At 36.0% G+C, this 22,848-nt stretch overlaps 1 protein-coding gene across 1 annotated transcript in view; it reads right to left on the reverse strand.

Annotated features, from left to right (window-relative positions):
• AKT3 (AKT serine/threonine kinase 3) overlaps nucleotides 1–22,848 on the reverse strand; it is a 150,795-nt gene that overhangs the window by 124,206 nt on the left and 3,741 nt on the right. Inside the window, exon 2 of the mRNA XM_069852420.1 lies at nucleotides 13,810–13,964. Coding sequence (XP_069708521.1) covers nucleotides 13,810–13,855 — 46 coding nt within the window. The 5' untranslated portion in view covers nucleotides 13,856–13,964. The remainder of the gene's footprint in view (nucleotides 1–13,809; nucleotides 13,965–22,848) is intronic.

Genomic DNA, 22,848 nt, shown 5'->3' on the forward strand with positions numbered 1-22,848 from the left:
TTAATTACATAATCTTCTTTGTCTTTTCATAGGTAAAGAAATTACATACCAATTCTAAAATAAATGAAAATATATGACACTTAAGTACTGTACTTAATCTGTACTTTTGAATTCTGACCTCAAATTTTTAATCATCCCTTACTATCTGCAATCTTAACAGAAAACAACCCAAAACCTTCAGTTTACACAGACTGGAAAAAAAACTGAAAAGCCAAAAACTCCTGTGCAGTTTTTGTCTACTCTGAGCCATTCCTTGTGTATCCAGCATGATGTCCCACAATTTTTTTTTTTACCTTAGGCGTTGTTCAATTGAGAGACTCTTTCAGTTGGTGCTTTTTGTGTGTACCTCCAGCTGCCCAGTGGCATGCTTTCCATGACAGATGCTCTGGCTTCATTCTTAACATATGTTCCAGATGATAATTCCATCTTCTTTTCTGGATAACTTTAGAGCCAAGGGGTTTTTGAGCTGTCTAATGAATCTTGGCATCTGTTATAAATTCATTCCATTTAATACATAGTAGTTTTCTAAGGCATTTGCTTTCAAAGGCATTTAGATATCTGTACCTTGGTTGCATTTCCAGCTTTTGCATCCATATGTTGAGATGGAAAGAAATATCTGAGCTGCCGTTTCACACCTTGGTCTTTAAAACATGGGGTTTTATGACCATATCTTATTTAATTGGTAAATGAAACTGCTGCCTTGCCAATCTGTAATGCTCACTGAAATCCCTAGATGACAGGCACCTTACTACCAAGATAAATAAATTTATTCCCTTCTTGTATTCCTATTACTTTCCGGTGTAGCATTTGAGCTGAGAGTTTCCAAGGATTAATTGTATTTGTTTAGACATACCATTAGAAACAAAACAAACAAAAAAGATAATGCTTTTCATTTAACTCCATCTTCCAGTCACTGAAGGACATATTCCAGTATCTCTGAAGTTACTTCAATCAGCACAGAATTTTTCTGTTACAAAAACTTCTCATGATTTCTTAAGTAATTAAAAATTACCACTCTCTCCAATGTAAACATCCAGTATTTTTTATCCGAAACCCTCTCCCCACATTGAACTTTCTCTCGTTTATTTTCTTCTATGATGCTACTGTATCTAGTGATAGCTACGTCATTTCTATACCAAAGTCACTCACATCTTATCCAACCCATGTTTTAAATGTTTCAATTCTCTGTATCCTTCCCATTTTGTCAATTGCTCTCTGTCCTCAACAGGCCCACCAACTGCTTAGAACCATGCAAAAATAGTAGCATTTATGAGCTACTCTTTCAAACAAGACCAGTGAACAACTGTGGCCAAGGGAAAGATGTAGCAAAACTAATGATAGACTTTTATTCCAGGGATAACCAATAACAGTTATAGTATAAACCAAAAGGAAAATATCTATAAGGAATTCCAGTTCTTCCATTTTTATTGTTTCAAACCAGAAACAGAAAACAGAACCTCTAACAGGAGCTGAAACCATCACTGCATGTGTCTCCTTCAGAAATGCAAGCACTCTTCGGCATGGCATAAATATAAAAGGCTATATCCTTGGAAACTTAGTCCTTACTACAGACTCCGAGAAAGTTCCCTTGATCTTTACTGCTCTTGGTATCTGGTCTATATCCCAGGCTCCACAGCAGCTCACACCATTTCATAGTTAAAAAGGCACATCAATGCAGTTACAATTTAAAGAAAAGAAAAAGAAAAAACAAAAAACCAAACCACACACTTCTTTTCTCACAATGAGTACTTAAAGGAAATTCCTATCTTCACAAGCTTTGAGTTCTGTCTTTCCAATTCTAAGCATCAGTAACCTCTTATTACCTCTTCTACATGATAATTCATTACAAGAAACCAATACAATTTCAGATTTTAAGTTCTCATGTAAGAATAAGTTCAATTATCGAAGTATGTTCCTCAAAAAACCATTCAAAATGCCTATTAATACTGATTTTTTAGAATGTGACCTTGTTTGAATGGGTCAAGCTTTTATTACCAAAGGTAATATCTATTATTATTTGCTTGTCTACAACAGATTATTGAAACCCTCACTACAATACACTCAACATTTGTGGCATTATCTATTAATGACTATAGTGATTGTTGGGAGGCTGGCAGAAAAAACCCCAACACCTCATTTAGTATTTATTACACAGATATTATATACTACAAATTAATGTGCTACAAATATAACTGTTTCCTTAAATCTCTCTTTGTAGACTAAATAATACCTACAGCTATCTTGGAATCATAGTATGATATGAATTGGAAGGGACTTTAAAGATCACCTAGTTCCAACCCCCCTGCCATGGGCAGGGACACCTCCCACCAGACCAGGCTGTTCAAAGCCCCATCCAACCTGTCCTTGAACGTTTCCAGGGATGGGGCAGCCACAACTTCCCTGGGCAACCTGTGTCAGTGCCTCACCACTCTCACTGTGAAGAATTTCCCCCTAATGTCTAGTCTAAATCTTTCCCTCGTCAATTTACAGCCATTCTCCCTCGTCCTATCACTACATGCCTTTGTAATCTTCTTAGAGAAGGTGCAGGGGAACACAGTGTTAGAAAGTATCCTTTACGAAAGCTGGGTTGTTTTGTCAGTTTTGTTATTTTTATTTTTAAAGAGAGCTAGTCTAATGGTTATGGCAAATGAGAAACTGCAAGATGTTTGTACGTACCTGGAGAATATGGCACATATTCACCATTACATTTATTTACTTCGCTAAGATCAGCACGGTTGCCCACACCGTTGCACATAACAACAACTCCCTGAATGAGGATAGTTGGATCAAATGAAGGAAATATTCACCAACTCTACATAAGCCTCTTTGTGCCAACAGCAGTTCCACATAAAATCCTATACACATGGTGTAAATTAAATGTGTAAGATCTTGGCTGTGACTGAAAATCATCCAAAAGGGTCCTAAATACAAATACTTACAACAAAAAAATTATTTTAAATTCTAATTGTGCAAGTTGGAATCATAAAGAGCTTGATTCTTCCCCAAATTTTGATATATGACCAAACAAAACCACAAGTAGGCTGGCAAAGAATGCATTTCAGCCAAAATCTACTTTTACAGGAATTCTACCAAATGTAGCAAAACTCTACAGAAAAAAACTCTACTGCAGAAACTGTTTGGAAAACCCAAGAGGCTTTAAAACCAACATTATCTGAAGTTTCATAGATTGTACACCAACACAGAACGCATATACTGAAGTCTGAGAACAGTAAGTATAATTATATTCTTGACTAATACCTAGCAGTGAACAAATCAGTAGCCTCAGAAGGATATCTGCCTATCATAAGCTTCGGGTATTTTTTTTTGTTAAAATATTATTTTTAAACAGCTTACAAACTCTAAATCCAATAGTATTACAAAACTACTGTATCATCTGGATCAAGGAAACAATGTTTCAGACATTGGCCAAGTCACTATTCAGTTAAAAATTAGTGTTTGTTTAAAAATTATAAACACACAGGAATAGGAACTAGCTAGCCTCCTGGCGCTATTTTTTTTAATTCAATTACATTTAGGACTAGCACAGGCAGTAAATCAATGGCCGTTTTCTAAACATGAACTTCAAAGAAAACATCTTGAAATACAAACTAGTCATGCTGCAGTCTGGTCATAGCAATAATCTAAGTTTTAGGGGCAATTCTGTGACTCCTCTTGCAAAGTCAGGGGGTGCCACTAGGAGGGAGCTGTCCTGCCCCTTCGTGCTGCCACTCGCACATTCCAGTGCGTGCCAGCACTACTGTTTGTGCAGCTACAGGGTGAGTCAGGTCAGGGAAATGATCCATCTGAAAGTCAGCTAGGAAAATAAAAATGCATTGATTTTCAGCCAGATAAATTTCCTGGTATGATTCACCATGTCACCATTACAAGCACAAATGCCAGCACAACCGAGCAAGAAGAGGACATGACACTTCCCCCATGTCAGCAACAGCTTCTACTTAACAGAAGTTTCAAGTAAACAAAGAACTGCATTTATTGGGGGCAAGTTCACAAGCTCCTAATTGAAAGATAGCAGTTGCTGCTGTTTCTTAAGTTAAAAATAAACTTTATCAGAAAAGTTTCTGATGTGTTAGTCAGCATACATAAACTGGCATGGTATTATAAAAGCCAGTTCAAAACAGAGCAAGTGAGTACTAATTTTAAAAGAAAGCAATTAATGCTGTATGGAAGCATGCCATTTTGCAAGTATTTTCATGTGTGCAAAAGTTAAACCATGTAACCAACCATCTGCAATTTTATCAGGTCAAAAGAATGTTAAGTATAGGTAAAGGTGTCATGCTCCTATGGATTACTCTCCCAGTGAGTATTCAGTGGTTTCCTCCAGTCTCTCTGGAAGACATCTAGCAAAAAAACCCCTAACTTTAAGAACTGATAGAGGACAACTGGGTTTTTTTTCAATCTTATTAACAACCCCTCCCTTTGCACACCCTAACAGATTTCACCTCTCTCTCTGCAACATATGAGGAACATAAACAAAACTCAAAAAATCCACTCCTCCATCAGGCTGAACTTCAACTATTATTAGATTCATTCTACTTCTTATATAAACAACTAAATTTTAAAAAGCATGAGTATTGAAACATAAGGCACTCAGAAGGCATAAAAAGGATGAACAAACTCACATTCAGGCAGCCTAGGAGATGAAGTAGCAATACTATTTCCATTTTATCTGAGGGCAACTGTGACTTGTGCAAATCTAAGTTAAAATCCACAATACTGAGTGCCAAATTTAAGATACTGTTATCCCAATTCTTTACATCATTTACCATCTTACATATCTGTCTTTATTACAAAGACAGCTGCCCACAAGTTTATCTCAACCAAAAGTACAGAGCACTCGTATAAAGCAGCAATCAGATCTCTCTCTTACCTAGGCCTAGTTAGTAGCTATCTGTGAAGACTGTACTTGTTTTGGTAACTTTCTTAGCATGACAACATTGACACAAGACCAGCAGAAAGCTATTCTCAACAAAATATATACACTTCAACTGTTCAAATGTGAATAGCTGAGGATTACACAGTCTCAAACTCCAATGGAAAAATGGTGACAACAACAAATGAAACTGGGAACTTACTTATTTTACACGGTTAATATGCTACCATATTGTAATTATATATTTTGTATTTGTATTATATATTTTTGGGAAGACTACCCCTAAAGGCAAGACAGCCAACATTTTGAAAGTGAACTTCTGAATCCATCTTGAAAAAAGAAACATGTTTCCTTATCACCTTGCTGGCATCAGACACATTCATTCCCCATCTTCCTATCAGTTTTAAGAAAACACTCTGTAAGAAAGCAAACTATAAATTTAGAACTCACGGTAAACAAGTTATCAGTTGCAATGATGTGATTACAAGGAAGTGTACTTAGATTTATAAGAAGGAAGCTACAACTGCCCTGATTTGCACAGGATAATAACACAGATGAGTTCAGACATAGTTAGATGATAAAGAGGACTGGAAAAAGTGAGACTGAAAGTACATCCACATTACAAGTATGGAGCATTTATCCGAGGCAAATCTCCCAGTTATCAACTATTACAAGCTTTGGCTTACACTGCGACCAAACTTCATACTTTCCCACTCCCAAGAGGCAGTCAGTCCACAGGAACAGACATGACAGTGAGTCCAAAGCAAAGCTCTGGAAACATCCACAGATGGTATGGACACCAAAATCTAAGCACCTCTCAACAGATTCACTCCTACTGTGCTATACTATGTGCTAACGCAGACCTATCCTGAGATCTAGGAAACGATCCCAGTGCAAATCAAGATCTGCGTTGCTGGGGCTGAACAACACTGTTTTGCCTACAGTTTAAGAAAGATCAAACTGGTCTCAATAGGTTGGAGACTGAATAAATCCCAGGCACTACCCCCATCTTCCTTCCACATTTTGGTGGGGAAAAAACCTCTCGTGTCAAAAGACTATAGAGTTGCTCATGAAGGGTTAACAGTTCCTCCAAGAAAACAGAAGGCAATCAAGGAAGAGTGATTCTTCTCTTGTCCTCTACCTCCTATTCATGCCCTAAATCATCACTAGCCTCCTCTCTTCCCAAAGCTTATTTTTCAATATCTCAATTTGCAGTCTCAATTGCCTCTTTTATATTCCCGCCTTAAAACTTAGGATTGGACTGAGAAGTTTAAATCTCCTTCAGGATCTAGTTTCAAGCCACAGCTGTTGACTTTATTAATGTTTTTGACAATTACAGCAGGGGCAGTATAAAAGAAGCAGATTCCACAGAGGCATAAGCTGAATTGACTTTGCTGAGGTAAGAAGAACAGTTACATGTATTGCCTTTGAAAAGAAAGTACAAAGACTCAGGAGATGTGTTGGGCTGGCACAGAGGTACATTGAGGGAAGATCATTTTTTAATGATATATCAAAAGCCATAGTATTGCAAAGAAGTTATCCTTACAATTACATCTTCAATGTGAAAATTACATAAACACAAGTTAATTTAAGATTAATCAACAGATTACAGTGTCCCAAACATATTACATACATAGTGCGACTACTTAAGCTTTAAGTAAAAATAAAAAGCATGAGTTTTATTAAATAAAAAATAAGTATTTGGGAAACATTTCCTCAAAGCCTTCTCCAATAGCATACTTTCGACATGTACTGGTTATGCAGTACTGTCAGGCCAAAAGGGTTATGAGCAGGAAAATACAATGACTTGTTAACATCTTGCTTTCCTAATCCCTTCAACAGAGAATATTAACCTTGCTTCTTTAAAAGTACTGATCTCATGTGTAACAAACTGGTATGAATAAGACAAACCAGTATGAATAGAGAAAACCTCAAGAACATGAGCAATAAGGCAGCATTCATTACACTGGAAATGGAACAGGCATACAATACTACCAATAATATATAATGTTAGTGTGTTCAGAGTACAAAAAAAAATATTGTCTAGGTGTTTTCCTGTGTAACAAGCAACTTGTTGTTTTCAGAAATAGTAAAAGCACTTTTCCACCATAAAACTCAGGAGATGCGATAGCCCAGCAGTCAAGGTGACAAGCACCAAAAATGTGTGTTACAAGACACTGAAAAGATGAGTAAAAAGGGATTCTGCTTAGGTATTGCATTTGTTCAACTTCTTTCCAAAAAAATGAATATCAATAGCACCAAGGTCAAAAGATGTTGATAACTCCCATGAACATTCCACATTTATAATACCCTATTAATACAAACATAGGATAACACCTTCCTTCCTTGAATATATCCTGTTACTGCATCTTGTATCTGATGTACTGGTGGTAGAAACCAATATATTTAGTCAAAGAACAGGTACAGAATTTTAGCTCCTATCATTTACAATACAGCTTCATCTGCAGGAGCATCATTTTACCAATCAGAATCACAACTGTATAGCCATTTAAAAACTGGGAACAGGCTGTATTACAGCTACACAGAAACAAGAACAATTTTTTTTAAAATTAAAGATTAATCGACTATGCATAATTATCTACACTGCCATTTAGCAAGGATATTGCAGAGGAAAATCTAAATACCTTGTATCTTAGGATTCAGTTACTACAGCAAACTGCCTTTACCTGTAGAAACTGGTAATAATCAAAGGTGGAGAGCGGCAAAAATAACACTCACCTACTTACTACCTAAAAAGTACCTGGAATAAACAGTTATTTGGCAAAGAGAATATCCCATACTTCATAGCCACATAAAGTTTAAGATTTTCACATATTTATGACCATCCTTCAGGGACAAGTAGATCAAACAGGTTATAATAATCCCAAAAAGAAGAGCTCAGTACTCTGCTACAAAGTCAGTGGGACAGAGGAAGGGCACAAAAGGCCCTTCTCCTCTTCCAGTGGGGGAGCTTTACTTAAAACCATTTCTAAACTAAGCGAATGATACAGAAATCTCTAACTACTTGAGAACTTAAAAAAAAAAGTAGTTATACAGACGTACAAACATTTATATAAGAGAGCTTGCACTGTTGTTTTTTCTTGCCGGTCCTCATGGAGCCACCGGTTTTCTACTCATGTATTTTATCGGAACTTTACAATAATTCACATTTTCTATTCATTAGATAGAATTATAGTAGAAAGATTATAATAAAGGCTTATTTAGTTTCAAGTGTTCATCAATGAAGACTTCACCTTAAACTGCTATTCACGAAGACAATTAGGAAAAAACACTTTAAATTTCTCCTACTTTGTGTAGCAGATGTTCAAGATATTCTATTTCAATTTGTCTTTGTTAGAGGTGTGTTATACTACTGCAATAATTCAGACAATCTGCAAACAAGATTTCTGACAGGTTGTGAATAACACTCAATTAGTACCATAACTTCTGAGATTAATTTTTCAATCAAGGCATTCCTGCCCCCACCAAAAAAAACAAACCCACAAACCAACGACCAAGTATACCACATGAACTCAATCTCCAGTGTGTATTTCCAAAATTAACATCTGTTTGGTCTTGGTTCAACTGTAAAACCCAATGTCCGTTAAATTAAATTACTTAGTTCTTTTTCTGGATTTGGGGTAGGGAGGAGGGGAGGGGAAGACATGTGACCTAAGACTCTAAAGAATTTGGACTTTAAACAACAACTGTATTCCTATTTGGAACAACAGATTTATTCCTCTACACTATTTATCCTTCTTGATAACAAATATTTTCCATATGGTTATTTCTCAAAATCCCATGATACCTGCATCATGTCCTGAACTGCAAAAATTAAAACAGACCAGCAGTTGAGTTAGTCTCATCACAGTGAATCAAACATATCTTATTCCATAAACTGTATGAGTTTAGAAATATTAGCACTACTTCATGTAACTGAATTCTGGATACTAAGAAGTCATAAAAGGCCATATTAAAAAAAATAAGAAAAACACTGAGTGAAAAATTGTATCTCAGTATTTCAATGATACACCATTTACAGAACACACTCATTATGGGAAAGCTTCATGACATCTGTTTTTAACCACGGTCTCATTACATCAAACGTCTTAAGTTATCATTGCTAAGCCATAGCAATTTTATACTTCAGTTCCCTGTCTATAAAATTGTCATACTAGTACTTCTGTACATCAGGAGCGTGTTGTGAGATAAAACGAGGAAATAAAAAATTGTGAGATTGTATTGACGTCAACCTCCTAAGTAAGTCAGATACATTATCTATTCAACACAATTTGGGTGAAAATATATCATTTAAGCCATGTAAAAATTGTCAGGACAAACGGCATTAATGTTACACCCTTGGACACAAAAGCCCAAACAGAGGAAAGGTAATTGAAGTCTGACAACAGAAGCACTGAATTACACTGACAACATTTCTCTTTGTCTTTAAATAGTAATTGAGTCATTTTGTTATGCAAGACACATGATGTATATTCTCCTCAGATTAAAAAAAAAGTATTCTTTCAATTAAAGAACAAGTTAGCTCACATTAAATTGAAAACTGGGTCCTTTAAAAAGTTATCACCCGTGTCAATTTTTCCTTCGTCCCAAATGATCTTTTAATAACATGGTAACAAAGACTCAAACCTTTTCATATGTTTAAACTAATTGAAATCTTGTGCACAGGTTATATATAAAGAAATTAGGTTGCAATTAAGCATAGTTATTAATGATTCTTATATCTAATTGTTGTAACTATTATAGATCACAGACAAGGTCAACTCTACAACTTAGGAAACTTTAGCTTTAAAGAAAAACGTACCACCTGAATTATACGCATAAAACTCAATTTTGTAGTGATACAGCTCTAATTATACTAAGTATGTTCATCCATTTAAGAAAACAGCTGATTCCAAACTGATAAATTAAAAACACATTCCCTCACAAAACATTAATTTAGTAAATACAGTAAAAAACACATCAAGTAGAATTAAAAATACTAACTTCTGCAGTAATTTAAGAAAAAAACACCAGGCAAAACATTGTGCTTATAAGCAAATCCAAAATATAAAAGTCATTTCAGCGGTTACTACAGTCCTTATACTAACTGCATAAATGTCAAAAACCTGCAGCAAGTTTCAGATCACTGTATTTCAGATTTTTAGTCAATATCACTTCCTTTTCACCTGTATACAACAGAAGGGAAAACGTTGGTGTTATCTAAAAAGCAAATTCAAAGGAAGACAACACATATCTCTCCTAATTTGGCTACGGGAATAACTGGAGAATAGAAAGAGAAATTATCCTTTCTGAAACAAAACACACTGAGGCAGTGAATTGCAAGAATATCTTTGCAGCAGCACCTTGATTCTGAGATGCTTGGTTCTTATCACTTCATCTAAACCTCTAAGTCTCAGACAACCATAAGACTGTCCATACAAAATACATTCCCACTCCTCTCCTGCCTGAGTAGAGTCCACTCTAAGAAGACTGCTTCACTGGCTGCCTGCTCATACAAGCTCTGATGTCTCACAGGGTGTATCTGCATTAGTACTTTAGTTCAGATAAGGAGAGCACTTTTGAAACAAATCTTCCTATCACTCTCGTGAATGCACTTCCATTTGCTGCGTTAAGAAGTCCTGGAGTGCACAAACCTGGTTCCTTTCAGAGGAACCTAAAAACCACAAGATGTACTCCAGGAACACCACCGCTGCCAAAGAGGCACAGGAACAGATAGGAGCCAATCCAAATTAACACTCAGTTCCCTTTATAAAGGCACTGAGTAGACAGGTATCAGGGCTTCACCACCAATTATTTCATTCTTTGAATCTGCTCTCACTGGACTGCATTACTTGCTCAGGCAGGCCCATCCACTGTGCTTCATGGTCTCCTTTCACCTGCAAGATCGGACCTGATTGCATCTGAGGTCCACTGAGCTACTCAGGCTTTGCTTCCTCTTGGGTTTTGTGACTTCTGTTCCCCAGGGTTTTCACCTCCAACTTGTCACCTCTACCCATTTGACTATTCAAATACAACAGCTTACTTTTCCTCAGTATCACCAACCTGAAACTTCTAAAGACTAATGAAAGCCTGAGTAAGATCATCCTTAATTAAATAAGGCATTTGTTGACTTCGAGTGCTAGCTGACTTTAAAATAGCATGTAGCAACTCATCAGCTCTTCAATGGTCAACAGCAGGGTTAAAAGCTTATAAACATATAGTGCTCAGCCCTCTATTATTGACATGGATACAACACTAAGGATAATAAAGCAAACATTTGTTTAGTGCATTTCACAGCTAATAGGAATCGTAATACTGTACCCTAAAAGACTGTCTTCCCCAGTGTCTCTCTATCAGAGTCTCAACTCAAAGAGAGTTCTCCAGCTCAACTTTTAGTCCTCCCCTCTCATTCCTATGTTCAGTTCACTTGTCCCACTTTTGTAACAGCTTATCTCATTACCTAGCTCCTCAAAACCATTCCTCATCCCAGCCCTTTCAAGTCATCCTCACGCTCATTGACTAAGCTATGAATCACTGAAAGCGATTGTTTTTATCTTTTCCTTGTATGTCAAACCTTCCTAACTGTTGAAGAGGACAATTTCAAAAGGTCCTAGGCTATATTCATACAACTGCAGATCAGTCAACTGAAGTAGCTGGTGCCCAGGCCACTGCATCTCCAACATACAAGGTTTACAAGTTTTATTTCAAGTTCAGTTCAGTCAGGAGCCTCAGACTGAACATCGCACCACACACATGGTTCAGTGCAGTCCAAAGGACTGATCACCAGGGCTGAAGTTCACTTGTGTCCACCTAGAGAAGAGATCCCATGCTCAGCTTCCTCCAGGAGGGACCTGGTTTGTACCTACTAAAATCACTCTGTGAACTGAGCCAATGAGTATCAAGCAGGGATGATCAGAGAATTCACTTTAAAACTGTAATAGCATGATAGCGTGCAGAACCAGGACAGCTGTATCCAATCCCATGGTGCTTCTTGGTACAGAGAGAGAATATTTAGCTGCCAAAATAAGAAGTGTCTACTGAGCATATTCCAACATTCAGAATTTATGTTAAGGTTGGACTGTTTTTCTTGGCAACAATAATAAAAAAAAAGTGCTTAACAACTTTGATTATCTTGCTCCAGAGCTAGGTCAGGGTAGAAGTTGGAACTATATGAAATGTATAATCGTTGCATCAAATGCTTACAAATTCTTGACACTGGAAAACACCACTGCACTCATCAGAAACAAACAAAATGAACACTTCAATCCAACAACAAACAGAATAGGTCAGTCACAGAAAACTAAGGACAATATTAGATATAATTTAAAAAAAAGTCCCACTTAAAACTACACAGTTAATTATAGGAAGAAGGGAAAAAACCCAATACATCCATTAGAGTTAAGTAAAATAAGAAAAAACGCATGTCATGAAACGTCTTTACGTAAAGAAGAAAATAATTACTAACAAAACTGGCATCAAAATGTCAACTCAGTAGGCTTTTCTTCAGTCAATAGATAGTAAAACAGTATTAGGAGGAAAACCTTTATTTTACATTTCAGAAGTTCATATACTCAGTAAGACATTGAGTTTCACTGTACATTGCCCTTTACTGGATTCCAGTGATTAATATATGCATATCCAGTGTTCATAAAGTTGATAACAAGGTGTAATAAGAATAAGCAATATTACATGAAGGAACTGATATAATGTAAAGAAAATTATTTGGATCATCCTAATAATTTTCTGTTTCTTTTAAAAAAAATAGTTCCTGCCATGTAAAATTTTATTTGTAATAAATATAAGTATACATTCCATATAGGAAGCAGGCCTTAAGCTTCACATAGTTTAGCCCAATTTCATCTACAATACCCATAATGCACCCTGAAATACAATTTATGCAGGAATAATAACAGAATAATAAACTTTTTTCTCTCATTCTCTTGGTTTCTTTGACATTAAATGTCAATCTGCAATAACAAAGCTAATAATGATCTTCGTCTTCACACACTGCTATTGAAACAAAGCACTTCTTTGTAAATTAAAGGGTAATTTTGTTCCCACTATTCCAGTCAAATTTTTTTCTGGGCTAGAATCACAGAAGCTCATGGCATAAATCACCCTATAATCCAGAACACCTTCTCTCTGCAAGAAAGATGATGTTCTTTTGGAAATCATCCTGTGTGCAGCCACAACCCAAAGCAGAGCAGCATGAAGCATGGAAGATTTAATCCAAAATTCATTACATGACACAAACGCCAGATATTTCTAGAGGCTTCACATTCAAAGCTTAACATACAACAACCTTCCCAAATTGGTAAATCACACAGCAACACATTATAAAGTGATATCTCAAGAATTTACAGGAATTCAAATGTTACAGAAAATCATACTTCAGACTAGTTTATAATTAGGAACACATTCTTTAATCATATGGCTTCTAGGTCTAATTAGGGGTATGCTGAGTTTTATGCAAGTATTATGTTGATTTTACGGGGACTACTTGCATTTGTAATACAAGCTGAGCCACAATAAATGATTTTGGCATCAAGGAAGTTTCACACAAAGTATCACATCTGCAACAGCTTCCAGGCAAGCCTCTACAGAGCACCTCTATTAGTAGCTCTTCCAGCTGCCACATCAGCCTACTTAGTCTGATACACGTGTGACAGCAGCTGCAGCAGCAAGGTTAAGTGGGAATTACTGAGTCCAACTTCTTGGCTGTCAGTTACCCCTAAACAGAGGCAATGCTAAGGGTTAAGTATCAACAAGACCAAGGACTTAATGGTCACTAATTCCATATGGTCAGATTAGCTTGCTACAGAACAGAAGATAAATCAAGAATGGTTACATGAATGAGCACGTGCTGCATGCAGTGTACAATACATCATAAGAACTTCCCATTAAAAGGTGGAACTTACCCCTCTTCTGAACCCAGCCTTCCTTCACAATGGTAACATCGCTCATGATGGCTCCACTCTGAACCCCCAACACGAGAGAGTATTTCTTCAAGTTATCAGCTTGTCTGTTTGGCTTCTCTTCTGCAGCTCTTCCCAATTTCTATTGATGAGTCAGCCTGGAAGGAAATATTAGAGAACAAATTTAAGTCTTTTTTTCTCATTTGACAGCCAACAAAAAAAGTCTTCGCTGATGTCTTCCACTGACTGAGCTCATATTAAAAATCTGCCTTTTCTTTTTCTTAATTAACCATATAACAGAATCACATTTCTAGTCTTACAGCACATTATCCATGAACATTGTAATACTTAAAACAAGCAGAACAAGTCAGATGGCACTTTCATAAAATGCACACAATCTAATTCTCTCATTCTAAAGCATAGGATGCTGTTAAATGAAAGGGTACTGATAGTGCTCCACAGGAGCTTTAACCATTCTCACATTTGTCAGAATCCAAGCAATGGACAAGTGGTTTCTCTGTTTTGGCAACACTGATCATATCAAGAATGCAAGAAAACAGAAGGAAAAGTTCTGTAAATGAGCTTAAACCCAAAGCTTAAAACCATATTATGGATACAGTTATCCTCATAACAGATTTTAAATCTGTAGTAACCAGTTTACCAGCCATGCAATTAGGGTTTCTTTTAATGCTTGAATTAAAAAAAAAATAGTAAAGGCTACAGAAATACAACATTCTTCAAACTTCCACTGTAAGTACATTATAGCCCATACAAATTCTTAACTTACAGAAGTTTTTTAAAACAGCATCATCTGCAACTACATGAACAGAAAAACAACTTCTTAGGAGTACAAATTAACCAAAAAAAGACAATATTTAATATATGAAAACAAGGAGAACACATTGTCCCAAGGCTTTAAAGCAGGCAGTGACAAAAGCACTCTTCTCCCTACAAAGCTCAGCTTGCCGAGGACAGAAGGGAGGTCAGCTCTGGAACAGGACAAGCCACTCTCAGAAGCCACATCCCTCTTTTTTGACCATCTCACTCCCAGAGCACCTAACAGCTGTGAAGAAGAGGTAAACAGCACTACAATCAAATACGAAGAGAAGCCAGAGGGCAGGAGATATTTCCTTTCACTGGGAGACTGATTTTCCCTTCCCATCCTTCAAAATAAAGAGAAGTATTCAAATAATGCTTATCTAGAAAAGGGTGAGAAGCAAAGAAAAGAGATTTCCCTGACAGTGGAAGAACACCCTTCTATGCCACCTTTACACACAGGAGCGTGCATGTACACAATTCTAGCACAGAATAGAAACCCACACATCAGTTTAGTACTATCAAATGCAGCACTTAGAGATCCATTTAGCAGACTGACCAAAAGATGTAAATGTGTGATAGAAACAAGTATGATTGTGCTAGAAGCAATCTGTTCAATGAATGAATGGAGAAAGGACACGGAAATAAGCTGTTTTCATCCATCCAAGTATAGTCTGAAAACTGAGCCATTACACACATGCAGGTTATTTCTTATTTATGATTTGAAAAATGTGTATTTGAATCACACAGCAGCTAGATGGAAGGCTACTTCTGCATGGATGCTGTGATGTCCAATACAAAACTTGGTACAAGTATTTTTTGAGTGGTATGCAACAAAAAATGCAGTACAACTTGATTTTACAGAAACACTGAAGGCGACCATTTTATAGTTCTGCTTTCAATGAACTATTTAAAAAAAAAAACCCAAAACCCAAGGCATTTCACCTGCACAAAAGTAAAATCCACAATGCTAAATTCACCCCTACCGCGAAGTTCAAGTAATAAGTACAGTGCCTCTAAGACATCTCTAGGACACTGGCATATACGACAGTATGACCTAAGAAGGTGATGCACAGCCTTTTGCACTGTCATCACACCCTGTTGTGTATAAAAGGACACCAGACACCTGTGTTTATGTCACTGCACCCTGCCTTAAAACTTAAATATTGTTTAAGCTTTCATAACAGTTAAAAGATGTTATGTACAAGGTTTTGGAAGGACATGAGACCACTTCATTATTGTTAATTAATCTCACTACCTCTAGCTGTTTAGATTTTTTGTTATGTGAGTCAGCATGGCAGAAACAACCAGAAGATGCATTTCAACAATCCTTCACCTCATTACTGTGAGAGTTATTTTCTCGGCCATACATTATTAGAACTTCATACATTATCAGCACTTCAAAACAGAGATATGCAAGCCTATCAGCTGTGCATACAAAGAGATCCTGACAGATAAAGATAATTATAGATCACCGCAGCACAGTATCAGCTCTTATTACAAATATACAAATCTTTACAAAGCCAGAGGTGAGTGTCAAACAACTGTGACCTAAAAGCAGCTGCTCTGTGAAGGAAGCATAAGCACATTAGTATCCAAATATCTTAAATTTGATTTTCCTACAAGACTTTCATTGCATTCTGTAAGAGGTGATCACAGGTGACTTTTTTTCCAACTCTAAAGACAAAATAAGAAATGTAACACACAGTACTTAGCTTTGGCTGGCATATGCTGCAATGTTTTACCCTTTTGGCAAATATAATGTACTTTTCAATTTTGGTGTGAGCTTATGAAAAGTGCAGTAATTTATTTTTATTGGTAGAGAATAAGCTGTAAAAATGAACTTCTGTACTAAGAAGCAATAATCTTGTCTGCCCACATACTGATCATTAAGTCCATGATCTCAACAGACACCCAGCTTTAATGAATCAATTTATGCTTAAAGCTCCCTATATATCTGCTGATTATGATTAGGTTAGTATCAATCAATCAAAATCTGATCTATGACCAATTTTCATGTCAGTCCGTGTCCCAATAACCTCATGTGCATGTCTATAGGACTGCATCCCACCCTTTGCATGTACTACTTTACTGAAGTTTGAACAAAACTCCCAAAATACAAAAATCAGGAAAATGTGGTGACAAAACTAACTGAATTGCCTCCACTTTTGCTTCACACTATTGCCAGGAAAACTTCAGTAAAATTATCAACAGTTGTATGATTATAGCAAAGGGTCTCATAATGGACAGTTAAAGTAAAGCTGAATTACATAGGAAGCTGAAGGGGACAAATCAAAGCATTAAAAGACTAATGAAAATAAAGGTTATATGTTCCCACTACACTTTCAAGAAGCTATTTGTAAGCATCTGTAATATTATCCCTTATTAAATTCCTTTGAGGCTTTCTAAAGAAGCTGCATTCCATTACTTACTCTGAACATCACTCAGCAAAGCTCTGAAAGAGCAGACTTCTAAGAATTATTTCTTATCATGACAAAAACTGACCTTAATGAAAAACAGTCATATAGAAACATTCTGTATGCAATACAGGATGTAATAAAGCATTTCTATAGATGTAACAGAGTTGCCTAAAACTCCTTTACACTTGGTACAAGAAGTCTCACATGAAAATAGCATTTCAACCGTAGTTTGACTTTTTCAAGAAAAGCTACATAAATGTTTATTTTGGACAGCTGGCATGCAACTTAAATATTTGTTTGCAATCACCTCTAGTCTCCCAATGTGCTTCAAGTTTCAGTGGCTAGTATACAGTAATTTTTACAGCTTCCTTTATTGCTTATTGCACTTTATAAAAAGTACAAGAACTTAAGTTGAAGATATTTTACATTCCAGCTGCTTCCTATGGGGAAAAACGTGACTTTGTTCAGCAACTGGAGAACAGGTTGGATTGCTTTCTTTCCCCCCATTATCAAATGGAATGTGGAAGATATGTTTCCAACAGTATATTGTGTGTATTCTGCAGACGGTATCATGTATATGCATAATAGGTACAGGAACACCTTGTCTGCATGCTTTATTGTACAGGTATAAAAATGTAATCCATCACAGTCAGTCATGTGAAGAAAATACCTGGGGTTCTTTTTGATCTTGTAAAAACACAGTAAAACTTTTCCTTTCTTCTTTAGAAAGATATTAAGCCACTTTTATAGTGTTGAATGAAACAATTCAGCACACTTTAATGAGCTAGTATTACACTTCTAAGTTCCTGGCTGTAGAGGTTGCAAAGGTAACTTTCTAAACAAAGACTAAGCAGAAACTGTTACATGCAAGTCTTCCAGATCTCTCTGCCAAGGCTCACAGTTTTCCCAAGCCATGGTGAAAACTAGCCAACATCTCTTCAGTTTCCATCTTGAACTTTAAGAATAACGGACTATAGAGAAGAACAAGCTTATTTCATGATGCTGTCATCTGAGAAGGAAAAGACCAACCATTTAAATGCACCATTCAGTATGAAGACACCCTTTCCTCAACTTGTATTTTGAAATTAAAGGAGGATTGGGAGAAGGAAGGAAATCCTTTCCAAGCAGAATGAGTAAAACCAGTGGTTCAGGTCTACATTTAACCACCACTACGTGTAAGTGAATAATCACTAAGATTCATAAGAACAGACAAAACTCCCTTGGAATCTGGGCATCCTCCTATTTCCCCTGTGACAAGAGACAGCTGAGTAAAGAAGACAGTGCCCATAAATTCAGTGTAAATTGCATGATTCAGGTCTCTGTTGTAAGAACTTTCATAAACATAAGCTTCTGCTTTCAACAATCTCAGAGCTAAGAAAAAACAGACATTCACATTTACCAACCCAAGTTACCAGAGCAAATATCAACAGGATCAGTTTCTGTCCTTCCAGAGACAATCCCAGTAACTTCTTGTAGCATTATCAGCTTAGTGATACATCCAACCTTATTCTCTGAATATATAGGGGAACTACGATATTCCCTTTTTACAAGTAATCATTTGTTTAATAAAATGATTGGAGGCAAAACCAGCAAACGAATCTTTCTGATTCACTTTCCCTGACTCACTGAGATTCTTTGGTCCTGAACGTAAGCAGAACCTCATCATCTCTATCTCCTTATTTCTCAGAAGGGTAACTGAAACATTTTGTGCATGCACACACAAAACAGACACTACCAAAAAAAGCAGCTCTCAGTCATCCTCCAGCGGCTTCCATTACTCACACATTTGTTTGCCTGCTTTGGGGGCTTTTTTTGTAGCAGATCAAGCTCTTCAGAAGTTTTTTTCAAATCTGAGTTTGAATCCTCCAAGACAGCCAAACAGGCTGTAACTGTCTCCAGTGCTGATTGCAATCACAGAGCAAGGAATTCAAAAGATAAGGCTTTAAACTAAAACCAGAGTTTTCTTTATGATTGAAAGCTGAGAGCCAAGTTTTATTTATACGAAAATGCATGCATGTCCTCTTCCTCTACCAAAGTTGTTATTTAAAAAGTCCAGTCAAACAATTAGAGGATATTTTGCACATCATCAAAAATTACACAGAAGTCTATGTTGCAGAATAGAGATTGCTACCAAACTTATTAAATCAAATCAGCCTACATTGCTAATGGAAGAATCGCGTAGAGCACTTTATCTAAAAACTATATAGTATTTATAAAGGCTTTTACAAACTACCTATTCTTGAATCGTGGTTATACATCAAACATAGTAGAAAGAATAATGTCCCTTTGTATGGTCTCAGGAGGACTGACTGAATTAAATACTATGCTTGCTTACACTGAGAAAAAGGAACCTACAAGCAGACAGTATTTGTTCGACTTACAAGAGTCAACTTAAAAATGAAACGAAACAAAACAAAACTAAAACAAATTAAAAAACCCCAAACGAACACAAAGCAAAACAAAGCATGACCTGGTTTGTTCAAGACAAAGACAAAGAAAACAAAGAAAAAACCCAGGATTATTAAGACAATAAATCCTAAATTTATAAAATGGTAATCTTTATGCACGCACAATTAAGATACTTAAAGATACCCCTAAATACTTTCTAAGTACAAATGTTCATACTTAAGAAATTTTAAAATAAGCATAAAAAATTCCAAGATCTCTCAGCGATAGACATTGCAAATATTTTTTAAATTATATTTTGTACCAAAAGCCTCAATGTCTTTAAGAATATTGGTATAAAAAAATCTACTCCTAAAAACTTTACTCCATAATCCTTGACTTGAGGGGGATAGGAGGAAAACAGCACTGCCTACACCTTGTGGTAGGGAAAAACAGCGTAGTTTGGAAAAGATAAATAGCTCTTTTTAAAGCACCCTTATGTGTGTGCTTTGTGACTTAATATTTTCAGTGTTCTATTTCCACTTTCAGTACGTCAAAAAGCTGCACATAACTAATATATGCTTAGATAAGCCTAGTTAGGAGACTACAGGCACTCTGAAATATTAATATACAAGTTAGATGTTTTATTTAGATTCTGCAACTGAATAAGTTTATCAGAAAAGAAACCATCATTCTGTATTTCTTTTCCTATTACAATGACAAAGCAAGTTATTTTAAGGGACAAAGGTATAATTAAAGTAAGGTGAACAAAGTCACCCTTGCCTTTGTTTACCAATGTATAAAGGAAGTTTCTAAAAGTAACTAAATTGTTTCTTTAGAATCCCACGTGAAACATTAACAGCCCATTGTTTTGCATTGTGTTTATTTATTGACAAAAATGCTTTAAATCCTTTTTGTCCTCCCCAATCACATAAAACAATAACAGAACATCAGACAGAAGCAGAGTGATAAAACGTATGAGACTACAGGTCTGAAATTTAACCAAAGAATACATTTAAAGTACAAAATGTGAAGGGAGGGCTAAAAAAGTTAATGAGACAATGAACTCAGGAGAGCTTTGAGACTTGAAGTAAGCCAAATCAAGGATTAGCTAAGATGAGTATCACAACTTTGATAATGTTCCACTCAACACTCCAGAATACATGTAATAAATTTAACTTGCTGAGGAATAATGTAGGAATACTAATTCTTGCCTTTTTAAGACAAAGTTCCTTTGCCCTTTAAAAAAAAGGTTCAGTAATGACTCAAACAACAAAGCAAAATTAAACCCAAGTTTCATATTTTGAAAATAATCTAAAATTGGCTGTCTACAATACTCCAAAAAAGGTAGCCTAATTTTCAAAAGTTCAAAGAACTCAGACATTCCTATTCATTCCGAGATAAGATATCTGAAAAGACATGTTCAAGAGATACAAATAAAGTTTCACTAAGCTCATATATTTAATTATTTGTATGATAGTAGCTTTTCTACAGCACAACATTTTAATACGTATAAAACACCACGCACATTGTTGAAGGTAACAGAAACAAGAAATACGTGAAGTGCCATGAGTTAACAAGAAAAGGAAAGTACCGAGACTACAACGTGTTCTCAAACCATTAACAGAAAAGATGGAAAAGGTTCAGTGACATGCCTATCAAATAGGTTTCTTTTAAACTCTTATAGTAGGATCTATATATTATCTGGATATTGAACAAATTCAATTCTGAATTGCCTTGGAACAATAGGGATAAGCTTTGTGATTCCTTCCTACAAGGCAATCAAACACTGCTGAACCTACTAACTGTCAAATTCTGACACTGCAATATGACTAAAATGTAATCAACTTCTAACCTAAAACCTCTGCATCTTCTTGTTCACCTTCTAAAAGCATTATTCTCATTGACTTGAGATATGAATTTCCTAAGGATAGAGGAATTCTCTACAACCTGAAATAAAGACTGCTTATTTTTCAAAGGTAAGGTAGTGCTTACAGACATTTAAGGCTAGATGCAGAGCTCCTTAGATGAAGTTCTTTGGCAAATGTTATACAAAAACCCAAATCACATGAAACTAACACATACAGCCTTAACTCTCTGCCACAAAGTGTATCAATACCTTTAGGGGAAAAAAAAAAATATATATATATATACACTAATTTTAAGAAAATCTCGCCAGGCAATCTGCACCACTCATACATCTCAAGAAGCACAGTAAATGCTGGGGGGCAGGGAGAGAACAAAATCATGTGCACTGGTAGAAATTGTTTTGCAAGATTGCTGGGACTCAGCTGTGAAATGTTATATCAGTTCTGTGGTGTCAAATCAGCTATACAAGAAGTCTTTGACTGTTGGGCACTGCCACACCACACCTACAAAAAGGCAGCGGTAAGACCTTCATTGATTTCAATGAAGCTGAAGCAGGCTCTTCATCTCTGCTCTTGCTATAGGAGGCAGCCAAACTAATTTACCGCCCAGAAAACGCAGGGAAGTCTGACAAACTGTGCTGCCAAGTCACTCAAGACAGGCATATGAAATATTGAAGTCCCAGGTGCATTCTTAAGGGAATTTAAAAGTTATAACTGTTCTTCCGTCAGGATATTAGATAAAAAAATATCACAGGGCAACACTTGTGCTTAATGCTACATTTGATCAATATGACTCACACACAGACACTCACATAGAAATATTTGGAAAATGAGGATTGGTCAAGACAGACTCAACATATATTAAAGTTATTTAATCTAAACAGAATTGTTGACACAAATAGCATCAAAAATCAAAGAAGCATTTGAAGTGACCAGAAGTCATTTTCTTCATATACACAAGACAAAAATGCTTACTCTCCCCAACAGTAACATTTAATGACAGCCAATCACAGGGGGACTGTTTTGGAAGTCTTAACTTTGCCACAGCTTCCTACTACACCTGAACAACACCTTTAAATAATAAAGACAAGAAGAATATGTTTGAAATTCATAGCACCCATCAAAACTACCTGGATGTCTATACTTAACGTTTGACTTAAATCTATGGGAACAAGGACAAAATGCCAAATAATCGACTATTACACTCTTGCATTTCCAACAGTCTTTTTATTAGTATATATTATCGATTGGTCTAAAATAAGCTTCATTTATAGATTCTTCTTTTCATATAGGTAGCCTGGAATGTTGTTCATACAATCAGTCAAGATGAAAATATAAAACAAAACTTTAAAGATTACTTTTACACTATGTAAAATCCTAAAAAGTTAATTATCACATTCCAGTTTTTATTATTTGCCAGTTGCTTTCGTCTTTCTGTCTGTAACCAATCTTTTTTAGAACAATTTGAACCAGCTTTTCCATTTACTATGTAACTTCTCTTTACAAAATAATCTTTTCTGAACCACCCAACTTGTTGCAAAGAACAGTAACTA

This window comes from Phaenicophaeus curvirostris, chromosome 2, assembly GCF_032191515.1.
Source record: "Phaenicophaeus curvirostris isolate KB17595 chromosome 2, BPBGC_Pcur_1.0, whole genome shotgun sequence".
Lineage (NCBI taxonomy): Eukaryota > Metazoa > Chordata > Aves > Cuculiformes > Cuculidae > Phaenicophaeus > Phaenicophaeus curvirostris.